This window comes from Mycteria americana, chromosome 1 (assembly GCF_035582795.1).
Source record: "Mycteria americana isolate JAX WOST 10 ecotype Jacksonville Zoo and Gardens chromosome 1, USCA_MyAme_1.0, whole genome shotgun sequence".
Lineage (NCBI taxonomy): Eukaryota > Metazoa > Chordata > Aves > Ciconiiformes > Ciconiidae > Mycteria > Mycteria americana.
In genome coordinates, this window is record NC_134365.1 from 156553039 (window position 1) to 156567425 (window position 14387).

At 38.0% G+C, this 14387-nt stretch overlaps 1 protein-coding gene across 4 annotated transcripts in view; it reads right to left on the reverse strand.

Moving 5' to 3' along the window:
• ARHGEF7 (Rho guanine nucleotide exchange factor 7) overlaps nucleotides 1-14387 on the reverse strand; it is a 127796-nt gene that overhangs the window by 47877 nt on the left and 65532 nt on the right. For all 4 annotated transcript variants that reach the window (XM_075525713.1, XM_075525690.1, XM_075525698.1 and 1 more), the window contains exons 6-8: nucleotides 12796-12884; nucleotides 5938-6032; nucleotides 5557-5652 (exon numbers count right to left, since the gene is read on the reverse strand). In XM_075525713.1, the coding sequence (XP_075381828.1) occupies nucleotides 5557-5652; nucleotides 5938-6032; nucleotides 12796-12884 (280 nt within the window). The remainder of the gene's footprint in view (nucleotides 1-5556; nucleotides 5653-5937; nucleotides 6033-12795; nucleotides 12885-14387) is intronic.

Below are 14387 nucleotides of genomic sequence, written 5' to 3' on the forward strand. Positions count from 1 at the left end.
GCCTTCTAAGCAGCATTTCCCATCTAGCAGCTGGTCCCCTTTAATAAATCTAAGCATGAGCTAATAATACATTCTTCAAGTAATAGATGCAGCAAAAGCCTCAAATTCTGAAGACATACTCAAGGCATATAACTCAGTATTAAATAGTAAGAGGCCCCAATAAACAGTTGCTGAAAATGGTTAAATTGTCTTTTCATACTGTAGTGCCGGGAGGGGGAGAGTGAATTACGGCTGTTTGCACCAAGCAGACATCTGTGTCTTCTCAGTCCGCTGTTCTTTCAGCAGAATGAAAGACTGACATTATTCTCTTTTACATGTTGCACATGCATTGCAACTTTATACTGCACATTCTTTGTTGAATTAAGATAATTAACAGACTTTATGAGGGGGTGGCAACTCATTCCCTTTGACTTCTCTAATCCATGTATTAGTTGCAAGTGTTCTACTATTTTTAGAGGAACAATTAATAAATTATCTATATATCCTTTAACTGCTGATAAAACAATTTAAAGCCTATCACCACATCATACAAACCATTTAGTAATTAACGTGTTCAGTAAAGAGCATAGTTATTTTACAATTTATTCTGAAGGTGTCATCCCAATATTCTTCTCATATGTGATACTTTAATTAAAAAGGAATCACAAATATTATATTTATACATATATAAAAATGATAATAACTTCAGTTATAAAAAGGCCAAAGACATGTTTTAATTTCATTTGCAGAATTAGACAACCATAACAAAGCCTCTGTTGTTGTACACATGCTAGAGGCATTGTCATATGACTACATCTAAACTATCGAACAGATTAGCTATCAGATGTAACTCCAACAAACAGATATCAGCTCTGTTCCTCCAGACTTAAAACAGGTTCCCACCGCATGATAATTTGAGAAAAGAAAGAAAGAAAATACCTTGTTGCTCAATCACACTTACTTTAAGATTCCAATCAAAATCAGCACTCAGAACTGTACTAAAGCTTGACTGACAGCTGACAGAGTGTGACATTACAGAATATCTAATTATGTCCTGCATGTTCTGAAGAAATCTGCCTTAGCTTTGGTGTCAGTGGACACTACAACATTCTGAGAAAGGCTGTGGAAACTGTGATGAATCCAAATTTAAACACAGACTAAACAGCGGCAATTTGAAAAGAAAAGTAGATAACAAAATGTAATCAGCAATGTATGTTTTCTTTCTGCAAGGAAAAGATCAGATGTCCCTAAATTTCACTTGACTATGTGGTTACTGTTAAGAGTGTCATGCAGCAATCTATGTCCCTACGTATGTGTTTGTGTGTGTATATACCCCACAGAACCTGCCACAAACCGGAAAATTTCCATTATCTGGGTGACATTTTCTGCTCTTCCCCTTCTCCTCCGACAGAAAGCTCAACAGCAGAATTTCCTGCCCTCGCTCAGCCTCTTGAAGGAGCTGAAGCATCAATGATTAAGTTTGCTACGTTTGCAGGAGGTCCGTACAGAGAATGTCTTGAACTTAAAAGCAGATAGCAGAGAAGACCCAGGACAAGTGAAGGTCTGCAAAAATTCTTAAGGGATAATTGTGATTCATGACTCCAAAGGGATGCAGTTTGTGAAGAAGCACAAGATTAGATGTTTTCTCCTGAGCCTTCACAGTTAACAAGATTACCGAAATAAGGGGGATACTTTGTCACTTTCTGAGCTACTGTTTGCACAAATGGAGGCACTGTTCAACTCATTCACAATCCATCAGTCTAATTTTCAATGTTCTCTTCACAACCATACTAATAGACACTATTTGTCTATTTGCCTTACCTCTCAGACACCAGTTAATACGCACATTGGTTTCAGGCAGCCTGAAGACACTGTGCTCAAATTCACTTAACACTGATAGCCTGATTTCTGTTGATACTCACAATAACCAAAAGCAAGGGACAATACTGGAATAAACCTTTAACAGACTTAATTTGTATCCACACTCCAAAAATGAACCTGAAACACTGATTAGTATTGCTTAAATGCAATCTCCCTCTCACACCCTGGCCTCCCTCTCTTTTTTTTTTTTTTTTTTTTTTTTTTAATTCCCATTCCAGTCCAGGATCATCCCAGAACATGAAATATCTGCTTGCACTCAAACACAGAACAAGATAAAGAAAAAAACCCCACAGTTACTGTGACTGCAAGAGCAGGGTCATGAGGGAAAGATGACAAAACCCAGCTATGGCTATTATGGGGCAGGGAGATAAAGTCTGTGATACTACCTAAAAGACAGACAATGCCTTCAGTTTGCTACAGAGGAGATTATACCTAAGCAGTCCATGCAGGCTGGTGTCACCAGCCAGCCTGTGTGTCGTGTCATCCCCCCCCCCCCCCCTTACTGAGAAGGACAGCCATAGACTGACAGCTTCTATTCCCAGGTGAATGGAAGAATTTTTTTTTTGAGCAGGAGACACCTGTTCAATCTCCTGCTACAAAAATACTTCCAATAGAGATCATTTAGATCAGCCCAGAGATCGCCTGACGGACACTGACTTCGTTCAGAGACTCTTCTGCTGCGTGAACCACTGCAGAACTGAGCTTTGGCACTGGATCACAGATCTGGAGAGAGACCTAGAGCACCAGACCACTCTTCAAGAGACTGGAGCACAGAGCGCTCTAGCTCTGTTCGCTGTCAGAAATCCACCCTTTTGCAACTGGAGACTCTGGCAGCATCTCTCTGCCTTGTCAGTTACAGCTCTTTTCCATCCATCAAAGCAAAATGCACTTGATCAGTCAAAAAACCCCACACTTTTGAAGTGGATCGGCCAGAAGATTCTCACTCAATGCTAGCCAGACTCCTTTCATACACCATTTTTGTTTGGTAAACAAAGAAGAGAAGTCACAAAGGCAGAAGTAACCCCAAACGAATCCATCCAAATGTGCCCAGCATCTAGGCAGGCAGACAAGAAGTGTTCCCAGGCCTGTGACAGATGGAGCAGCCCACAGGAGCACCACAGTGGTACTGCAACAGAGGCCAACCTGTACAAGTTCACAAAGGACAAACCTTTAGTAATGCACCAGAAGAGCTTTAAGGTTGGGGGCATGGTGGGAGGGTGGCACACAATCAAAACCAAATCACATCCCCATACAAGTCCTTCCCCCAAAACACACAAAAAGCCCACTACAGCATTATGTGTTCTGGGGGAAAAAAAAAAAAAGTTTAACAACATGAGAATTAAACAAGCCAACATGGTATAGGCAAGAAGAAAAGCACCAGAAAGTTTGTGTCACTGAAGTACATGCCAGGATTTGTTAAGAGAAAACTCAAATGACAAACTGACTCGAGTGGGGTGTGGAATTCAAAAAAACATTCAACTCTCATGCCTGAGAACAGGAATTTGTAAGGGGCTGGCAGCACTACAACTGGCATTTGGTCATTCCGACATGTCAAGTTAGAAAAAACACGGCACCGGATGCTGCAATATGAAGTGCCCGAATGATGGAACTATAAGCTCTCTGCCAAAAATAAAATAAAATGATAAATCTATTTTCAGTCCGGGAGCTGCTCTGAGTTTACAGAACAGGTTCACCAGCCAAAAAAACATGGCAAAATGACAAAAAACAAGGCAGCAGGGCAAGCATTCTTCTACATGATGGGAATTATGATGGATTAGATTCAAAACAGGAGGAAGCTGGACGCTCAAATCAATATGCTATGATGAAAATTAAAACTGAAAATACAACTTGGCAGGACCAGCATATTTATGAAAAGAAAATAACACAAAACATTTGCAGTAACCCTTCAGTAACCCTGGGGCATCACTTCCTCTGCCCACCTACTAGCATCCATTATGTTCCTAACCTACTACACAGCAATATTTCACTTACCAGGAAGAAGAAACGAAGGACATTATGAGAAGGTGCTCTAATAGAGTTTAAATCAAGGAAGGAATTCTAAATAAGCTTTCTGAGCTTGAAGCTACATTATGATATCACATTAATCTACACACCAAGTTAAAACACAGCTTGCATTAATATTTGTTTAAAGGCATATGCTCTTCCACTCTTGTTTTTAAGACCACCTTAGTCAAAAGTTTTAAAAGATCACAGTCTGTTCATGTGAGGTACTTCATTTCCCTAACTTTTGATTCACAGAAACAAAATCATGCTAACAAAAGAATGAGACAACAAAGCACAGGGACAAGAAAAGAAAAGGAAACATTTAAGTATGTGGTCAAACGATCATTCTCAGAGATTTAGACACCTAACTGATCAAGTCTAAATTGCCAGAAATAATATCCTTCTTTCTCAAACACAGTGTGGAAGAAAGGCCATTTCAAGAACGTTTCCATTCCACTGCTGAATAGTTATCTAAACTACACCGTCCTCCTTGCCATTCTCTCTAGTCTAAGTCGTCTACAGGCAGAAGAGAGGGAGATAAGCCAGGTGGTAGGAGGACGTGGGATCCAAATTCAGCAACAGACCCAGACACACATTACTTCCTAGTGGAGACACAGCTTATACTTTGTCACAACAAAGCTTCTTCTTCACACAGAGCAGCTCAGAGGAAAAGAGGAGGAAGAGGTCAAAGCATGACACACTGAGCTGATCTAAAGATCACTGCTGCCAAAAGAGGTATTTTCTCCTCCATCCAAGACATTCATTCCTTCTCACAGCCAAGTACTCCCAGCAGACTGAAACTTGTCTAAGCCCTCAGTAGCAATTCAAATTACTTAACTTGGCAGAAAACAAGCAAATTTGGATTAGCAAGTTGCCTTAGCTCACCATGTGGTCAGACAAAACCAGAATACAGGCAAGGAAAAAGACACAACTGAGGTTAGGAACAGGAACTACAATTTCAGTGGAGTTTCAACACTAGAAAATCATTAGGACATTTCAAATGTGATATGGTCACCTCACCCTCTTTCTTACACCCCCAAGTGCTGAGGTACAAGCTGAAAAATAACCACTTCAGCGTAACCTCTGGAAGGAGGACAGGTATCTTCATCCCCTTCTTTCTGTGCTTCATGCTTCCTATATGGTACAGTACAGGCACTGAGGCTATTTTTTTTTTTTTTATTCAGATTGCTCTTTCTGCCTATCCTGCAGGCCTCTCCCAGCACACTTTGACGACCACCATTGTTTAGGACAGAAGAATACTAAACACAAGCGTTCTCATATATACAGCATCCTTCATCCGAGCCACTGACCCCCTCCTCCACTGTTCCATCACAACATAAGCTCCCTTCATTCCTTCTCTTACTTTAAGAAAAGACTTAAAATTCATGCCTCCAAAACAAAAACCACCACTTTGTCTACCACTTCCCCACTAGTATGCAATTGCATCATGCAAATTCATAAATTGTTTCCGAACTACATCAAAATTCCTACCTCTGCAAGTGCATCCTAGGGCCAATATCTATCTGCGCAAGCAATCAACACATTATCCAAACATCTATTACTGTACTGCTGTAGCAACTATCCTTAGAGTGAGAGGAACAAAAATCATCACAAACAACATACACAAGTAAAATAATTAAAGAATATGTGCTTGTTAGAATTTTTACAGTATCTGGTGTGCAGAGTACTTACTTGGTGCATTCTTCTAAAGACTGTACAAGCACTTGCTGGAAAGAACTTATTTCTTCCAGGTTTCCCATTAAATATGAAGTATTTGCTGAGTTTAACCTGGAGTCAAAGTAAATAAAAGGTGTTTAGGTTTGCAGTTATTGACTAATTGTGCTTTAATAAAACCTACAACCTTAAAAGAAAATGCTTACTGGTTCTTAGATCAAAGACCAGACTGTTTTTGTCAGCAAACAAACTGAATAAAAGCAAGCCCTGCCTCAAGAATCTCACAGTCCACATAAGAAAATGCACATTGACATAGAAATAGAAATTTTGACGATGTAAACCCTCCCCAATACATGAGAAATCTCAAGCTTAATTTAAAAACAAAACAAACTCACATACTTTTCACTGGCTTGTAATGGTCGCAGGTAGTTTGAAAGCATTGTTTGTAGCTCCTTAGCATATTCATTTTCTGTTTCTAATATATTTTGTAGCACCTACAATAAATGACAGTTGCTAATTGGTATCTTTTAAGAGATACTTCAAAGTATTCAAATCAATACCAGTTTTAAAGCATACTAAAATTTACTTAGCCCTAGGAAAATTTAAATGAGTGTTCCTACATTAAAAATTTAAATATCAGCAAGAAAGCATTGAATACTATACATCTATGAAATTCACAGGAAAAAAGCCACCACACACACAATGAGCCATCCTTTAGCTATATTAAAAAAAGTGGTAAGCTAACAGGAATTTCACTACACTTAAAACTTATACTGCAAAATTTGACAGCTACATAGAGTGTTCTTCCAAAGCTAGGGGTAATTTTTCCTCCTATGTACTTCAGAACAGTCAAATATCATCAGAGGTTGGTAAAGCAAAATAGAAATTGTAAGACAAATGAACAATTAGTGTCATTTTCTCAGTCTCAATTACAACACATTACAACTAATCTTGCTAGCAAAGTGTTTACTTATTCAGATGTGCTGTTCTATCTAGAAGGTCTGAATATTAACAGATTTATAAATATCAAGTAATTAACAACTTTACTTAGCAATACGATTAGCATTATTGCATTCTTTTTAAATGGGGCTGCCTAACCTTCCACTGGGAGTGCAATAATATACATTACCATGAGAAAATTACAACAGATTCTGATCCAAAGCCAAGAATTTATAAAATACAGCACACACTTGTTTCTTGGCTGAATATAAGTTGAACAACTGGAATACTCCCAAATATGTACAAGAAAGCATTTTTCTGGGCCATCTCCCAGGAGTCTGCTTTAGGATATCCTCCAATATACTCACATCAAGTTCTACTGTGCTTCTAGCAGGTGAATTATTTTTTTTGCCTCCAAAAAGTTAATGATTTAGCAAGAGAATAATGAGAATTAAATGCAGTTCAATGAACACAGCTGAGCTTTTAAAACTTTTTGCTATTCACTGGTCATAAGCCACACCACAAACCTTCTCATTTTGCTACATTCCATATTTGTCAAGCCTACAGTAATATCTCATTTCAGCATTTATAGTAACGACTGTAATTGAGTGCATTATTCACTGTTGTAGTCAATACTCTTTCTTAGGAAATAAAAAAAGCCATTCATTCCTAAATGCAAACCTGATGAAATAACTTTAAATAGTTCAGTATGTCAATGAAGAATTCACTCTTCCTTTCATTGGTGTCATTGATTCTGCTTACTCCTTGAATGCTTCTATTCATTTGGAGAGAGAGAGAGAGACCACTTTTGAGTTCATTCTTTTGTTGGAAATCTGAATCCTGAACTGAAGATTAAAATGTCTCCATTCTCTGCTAAACACTATGACAGAAGAATGTCACAGGGAAAGTTATGGCTACTAACTAGGAAACTACAGCATAAAGTACAACATGGGAACACCAATTTTAAAAAAGCTAAGGTTTTCCTGACCACTTAGACCAGAAAAAAAAGAAAGAAAAAAAATTTCTGTCGATCATAGCACTAATTAAACCCCACATTCTCTTACACATATATAAAACAAAGTCAGTCAATTGTTAAAATGGAAATGTAAAAGTACTCAGGATCCATGAGGTTCAAAACTAAATGCAAGACCAATCTTTTCCAATAAAGGCTTTTCCTACAAAAATCTCCTAGCCTAAAGTCATTACACAGTCATTAGTACGAAAAGGAGATTGAAAGCCCAAGGACAAAAACACAGTGTCCTGATGAAGCACTGAACAGCATTAAAAGACATTCAAAGATTAAATAAAAAAAAATTTAAAAAAAAAATCCACAAATTCTCTAGAGATCTTGAAAGGCTGCACCACTGTTCCACGTTCTCAAAGAGTATTTCCATTCTTTGCTATAAACAGCTGTCTGAAAAGCTTGAAGTAAAAGTAGTTTCACGTTGGACGCAACTCCATTATTTTCCTGTGCTGGTTTGGATTTTTATTTGAGGATTTTCTTTGCAATACGGAGAATATGAGATTGGAGGAAAAAATAAAAGAGGACATGAAAGCTTAAAAACTAGAATTAGTAACCTGATAAATTACTGGAAAAAGGAAAATAAATGGAACTGTAAATAAAACTATGCTATAAAACCTATGCACTTATACTGCTTTATGTTATTCTAGTAATTCATACTGTTACACAATACTTTAGCTATACACAGTTTTAAACACTTCCCAAAACACATTCAATCTATTTCTTTTGGGTTTTTTTTTAAAGTACAGTTTCCACTGCATACAACATTCTTTTACTTTGAATATCTTTTAAAAAGATTAATCTTGCTTACATAGCTCTAAAACATCAGTTCTGTGAAATCTCGCATTCTTCCAGCTTGACTTACCTACCTCACAGAGAGACTATGAGGATTAAATGCTTGGACTGTGCTTTGAAGCGATAAGCAGCCAGTACTGCAACTCAGTATTTTGGCACGAGAGCCCCCTTACATTCCTCATACCCACATCTCGCCCGCATGCTCTAATAATCACCTTTCTTCCCTTTCCTGCTTTCTGCACGTTCTGGCTGCTGCAAGACCCCATGAGACCTTGAGGACCTTGTTTCCACAACTCCACCACAACATTTGCGCAGATAAGACCGGGTACCAAAAGAGCAGCATTGAAGTCGCAGCTTTTGCAATCTGTAACACTGATGAATGGCAGGCACAGACAACTGAGCTCATACAGCACAAGCTCTCTCAATCACACGGCATGGAAAATTCAAGCATGGTTAACAATTCTGTCACACAAAACCCCAGCCATCTCCCTAAGGCAAAAACCACCACCCAAAAATTGATTTTAAATGACCTACATGAAGCTGATCGCCTTCCAAATCAGAGGAAGAAAAGGCAGATTTCACAGCTACGCTTGGGCACGATCCTGTAGCATGTTCCCGTTTTATGGGAGTAGTATAGCACTCAACTGAAATATATCATGTACTTTAGCAAAAGTGATCAATGACTAATTTTCCTGGATCATGAGAATCTGAGAGATGAACCCCTTAAAACAGGCCCTCAAGAGGGGCAACGTAAAGCACCACACAAGTATACTATATCTCAAGGGTCCTCAAAAACTTTTATGAACTTCAGTAAACACAAAGTCTTGACCCAACTTCAAAAGTGTGGCCTCAAAAGGAGTGCTTATTTTCCATCACTTCTCAAACACTTAAATGAAAAAAAGAGGTCATCCAAATACTTGTACGATGGAGAAAATTGCCCATTTCTTTACCTGCTTTTAGAACAGCTACTTAATCTCAAGGCAATTGTCCTGTAAGCAGAGATAACCTAATTTATTTTGGACACAAAGTTTTAAATTCCCAAGGGACTAACAAGTAAAAATAAAACTCAGAGTAACGCCTGCTCTGTCTTCAGGGAATAACCTGCAATAATAGGCCCACTTCTTCAGTAACAGGTTACTAAATTACTTCTACATGAAAAATGTTTCATGCTTGATCACGAGTCTGGTTCATATTACACAATGCTGTAGACTTGTACAGCATTGTAGACTTTATGGAGGACAAGACCTTGTAGCACTAGTCATTCTCTGCTAACCTGCATTCCTGAGCCAGGCAAAATGTAAGCGTAAACCAAACGTGCCCTGTCTTCTCAGCAACACCTAGTGCAAGGTGCAGCTAATAAAGCACACAGACTAGAAGGTATGTGATTTGTGTTATGAACTTCAGAGGAAGCTCTGTGAACCCATAAAAATAAAGAACAGATATACAAGGGGGTGAAGAACAGAGGAAAGCAATGAAAGCAGTCTCCTCTTTACATTAAGCACCTTTCCCTTAGCCTATCCCAGCCCTTCTCCCAGAAAAGGAGATTAGCAGAGCCTCTCCTACCACTTTCTGAACTTCCTCTGAACTGCCCTTTGGTTTTGTCCTTAGTCCGATGAATGTACCCACAGGCGCTGCCTGCACCTGCACAAATCCTTCCCTAGAAAAACCAGCAATAAATAGTCACGAGGTTTACAGGGTCTCAGCACGTACCCATACAGTGGAAGATAGCCACAACTTAAAAATAGCAAGCAGTCCCAGAGTACCAGCCTCAAATCATGCTTGGTTGTCAAGAGAGCCTTTAACACAGATTTTAATGCTTACTCTTTAACTTGGGCTACATCCTTTTAGCTACCAGTTGCCAAAGGTTCATTTGGAGCTGTTCTTTTTTACCTTAGTATGGGCTCAATTTTGCTATCAGTGCAGACCGATGATAAGACTTCTAGCACAGGGAAGTCCCACGTCTGCAGCTTACGTATTAAGACAGAACAAAAACTCAACTCAAAGGTTAAACCGCTTTCACTTCAGTGAATGGGTTTGCTGTTTGTCTTACCTACATGTGAAAATCATTACATATTTAATAATTATTAAAAGTAATTATTTTATAGTTCTATTACCATGGGAAGCACTTAGTAGTTTTCAAGAAAATCTAAATGCTAGCTAGTCTAATGTAGGAAGCACAGCAGTAAAGTCTTACTTCTCTGAAACAAAGTGCATGCTACAGCACAGCCTCTTGTTCTTTAAACAAAAAGAATAAAACGGTGAGCTTAAAAAAAAGCGGGGGTATTTGCTACACTGTGGAAAAATGTGAAAACAAGACAATTATCCAATTCACTGCAGACAGATTTAAGAACAGCACTCTAGAGCCAGGGCTCCAAGTTACTATATATATTACTATGAACTGGTCATATCCACCCCCCCGCAATATATCATCAACAGTTAATAAATAGCTAGCAGTCAAAACAGTGGGAATCTTATTACATCAGTTTAGTGCACCAAGAAGTTGCATCTGAGCCAGATGAAAAATAACCTAATTCCAAGAGTAGGTATGATGGTCACCAGTTTCACCTTTTTTTTTTTTTTTTTTTTAAATTAAACTACTTTAAAAGCCAGCTATGACTGTTTCCCAAAGTATATAGTAGCTTTAGTCTCCACAATAATGATAATAGGTTATCCAGGGAACAATTATAAAAAGCACACCATCCAAAAGGTGGCATTTCAAAATTGTATGGCCTTTTATAACTTAGCCGCCTTAACTATGGTTTTACGCAAATTCAAACATTTGCTTCCTATTATTTTCACTGAAGTACACTATCACCCCCCAAAATGGCCTGTATTACTCTTACAAAGTAAAATATGCAACCACAAGATTCAATTCATTTCTGGACACAGTCAAACTGGAGTTTTAGTTAAGCCCAAATTAAACAGCTGCAACTCTTACTTTTCATATTAAGAGCTATCAAGGAAATATTAATGTAAGATTACATATGAGGCATGTATTTACCACTAACTTAAAAAAAACTGAACCAAACAAAACCACAAAAACACCCACAAAAAACCAAACCCAAACAAAAAAACCCATCAAAACCAAAACCAAGCCAAATTTAAAGGACTGGTGTTCAAGAGAGCTGCCAATTTATTTTGATTAAAAACTCAACATAGATATAGATTAAACTTAAGTAAGAGCAGTCTTCTGCCTAGTGAAGGAACTAAATCCTCTTTGCTGCATTCACTTCAGTTTACTTGTATTGAAAAACATAGGTTTTAACATCAAAACAACAATAGAGAAGACATATTTGCTACTACACACTACAGCAACCTCGAAAAAAAAGACTATAAAGAGATATAGTGAAAAACAAAAATAAAAAGGAAAACTATCCGATATTTTGTTCCTGAATGTACCACAGTAAGATCATTACTTCCTGCAGTTTGAAGGAAGGTGTGCCTGCACAAGTACTTTCCACTGTGACTAGCAGGTGTGGGATACAATAGCCAAAGAATTGCAGCCCTCCCTTTACCATGGAATTACAGCTACCAACAGAGGGACCAGGCAAGCCAGGGGGAGGAGCAGGAGGTCGCTTCATTGTTTTCAATTAGGGGACTATATACAAAACTACTCTGTTCTTCCAGGTGGCTGGTGTTATTCATGCCACAACCGCAGCAGATGAAAGCATAAAATGATGCTTTATGATCCCTGCTAAAAACTGACAAATAAAATGAAAAACAATGACAGCTGCTTCAAAGAAAAGGGAAAGAAACCTTGTATTTTGGTTTTACACCAGCAGGAAGCAGTGGTTAACAAAAACAGTAATATGCTTTTTGCTTCCCAATGTATCTACTGTTAGTAAATAAAGGATTCTCAAAATGGTTACAACAACACATTTAAAGACAGAGTTTGGTATGTTTCTTACATGCATCTACTAAAGCAGTCTGAGTACTAGGTTAAGAATTCCTGGGGATGTCTTAAAGGCTGACTGGCTATACTACTTTCACTGTGAAATCTACCCATCAGTGTCAGGGAGAGGTTCCTGAAGTTAATAACTGAGTTGATTTATAAGCATGAATACAAAAAAAGGCAAATTCATTCAAAATGTTCAATGTCTTGTTAAACAAAAAGGATGAAAATATTCTTAATCATTTTAACGCAGCAGAATTTCATTAATTCATAGAGATTGGGGAAGACTGATTGCATATTTGGGGGATGAGGGAGAAAAGGGAAATTAACAACCAGAAAAGCAAATAAAATGAGCATAATATATTACAGAAATGCCTATTATTCACTTACTTTAGACTATAATTTTGCATCATGCTTAAGAATCTGTATGTGTGATATTCTATTAAACTAATAACAATCTTGTTTATACAAGAATTCACTGAAACCCCTATCTAGTTTTGGCACTAAGGCTCTGACAAGACTGCCAAATATTTTGTGCAGATAAGACCATTTAGTTAAATGACATTCCACTGTATATAACAGCTCACATGGAGGAAAAATGATCACTCACCACATTGTAATAGCTTTTGTTAATTGCAGATGTATCAAAGCCTTTAGGTGGACTCTTCAATGTACCTGATTTGGGGGAGACCGGTTTTTCTGAAATGTAAGATATTTTTGTGTCAATGGCGTGCAATTTCACAGCTCAACACTAGAGGTCAAACAAACTGCTTTAAAATATTTATCATAAGATACAGTGAAAATAGTGCTTCACTGAGAAACGTACAGACTTGCGCTTGAAATTACTGGTGAAGAATCAAAATGGTTCATATGTTCACAATGAATGAACTCTAGCCTCAATGAAGGCAAGCAGAACAACTCTCATTCTTTTTCCTGGAACCAGAAAGTCAGTTAATAAAATCAGCTTTTCCAAAATTATTTTTTAAAACCAAAATATTATCACAGACTGCAATTAAAAAAAAAAAAAAAAAAAAAAAAAACGCAAGCCACAACAGGCATTTCCAAACACTACCCGCACTTTCAAATAAAAGTAGTATTAAGTTTTAGTATCAACTTAATGAACTAGATAAAAACAAGTGACCAATCAAAGGCTGAACATACCAGAGGTGGCACACTACACTCAGTCTGGTTGAAAGTGTACAAGCAGTGGAATGACTTACCAGATGCCTATCCCAGAAAATGATCTTTTAAAACAAATTATCCTTTTACTGTTAATGAAGTAAAAAATAAAAATGCTTATGCACTTGAGAACAAAGTCCATCATAATAAATGCAATCCTTCCTACAATCGCATAGTGAATCTACCCCTCAGTAATGCATGCTCTTCCTGGAATGACAAGGTAAGTCTGCAAGATCAAAACAACAGTCCTGAGAGTTACCCGAGTGCTGACTCCCAGAATGGAGAGGCACAGAAAACACACTCCTAAAGCCTTCCCTCCCACCTCTACTATTCCTCTGAGTCAATTGCAGAGGAGCAAAGATGAGGGGAGAGACAATCAAAAGCATCATGCTGCATGCTGGAGAAACAGCAAGTGAGATTTACAGCATCTCTTTTTGACCTCTCACACTTGACTTTGCACACAACCAAGAATGCTTGTGAGACTGTATTTATCAGGACATTACGGTGTTTTGGTTCGTTTTTTTAAATAAGCAGGCTTGTCCGATATGCACATTTCAAATAAGCATTTCAGTCATTTGTATCCAAACAATAAAATGGCAGATTGTAAAAACAAACAATCAAACAAAAAAAAACCATCATCAAAGCATATCTACTGAAAGTTTTACCTTTATTTTAAAAGGAAGCTCCTGTTTCAAACACATTTTAATACAGATACATGAATAATTTAACTCTAGTTTACCTGACACCTCAAGGCCACTAAGAATAAATTATGCAAGTCTCAAATAACAGACTTGCCTTTCCAGGAGAAGCCCCATCAGCCAAGCTAAGGGCCAGCTATGGGAAATTCCCATGGAGAGTAAAGCTGACCAGGGAACCACCACCATAAGCAGAACAGCCCATGTGGTAACCAGCCTCTGCTGGACTGTATCCTGGGTAATTTAGTGCTTCTTCAGGTTGCCCAGTTGCAGCTTCATGGATGTTGCAGTCCCAGGGGAGCTGACTACAGATGCAGGCCACCTTTTC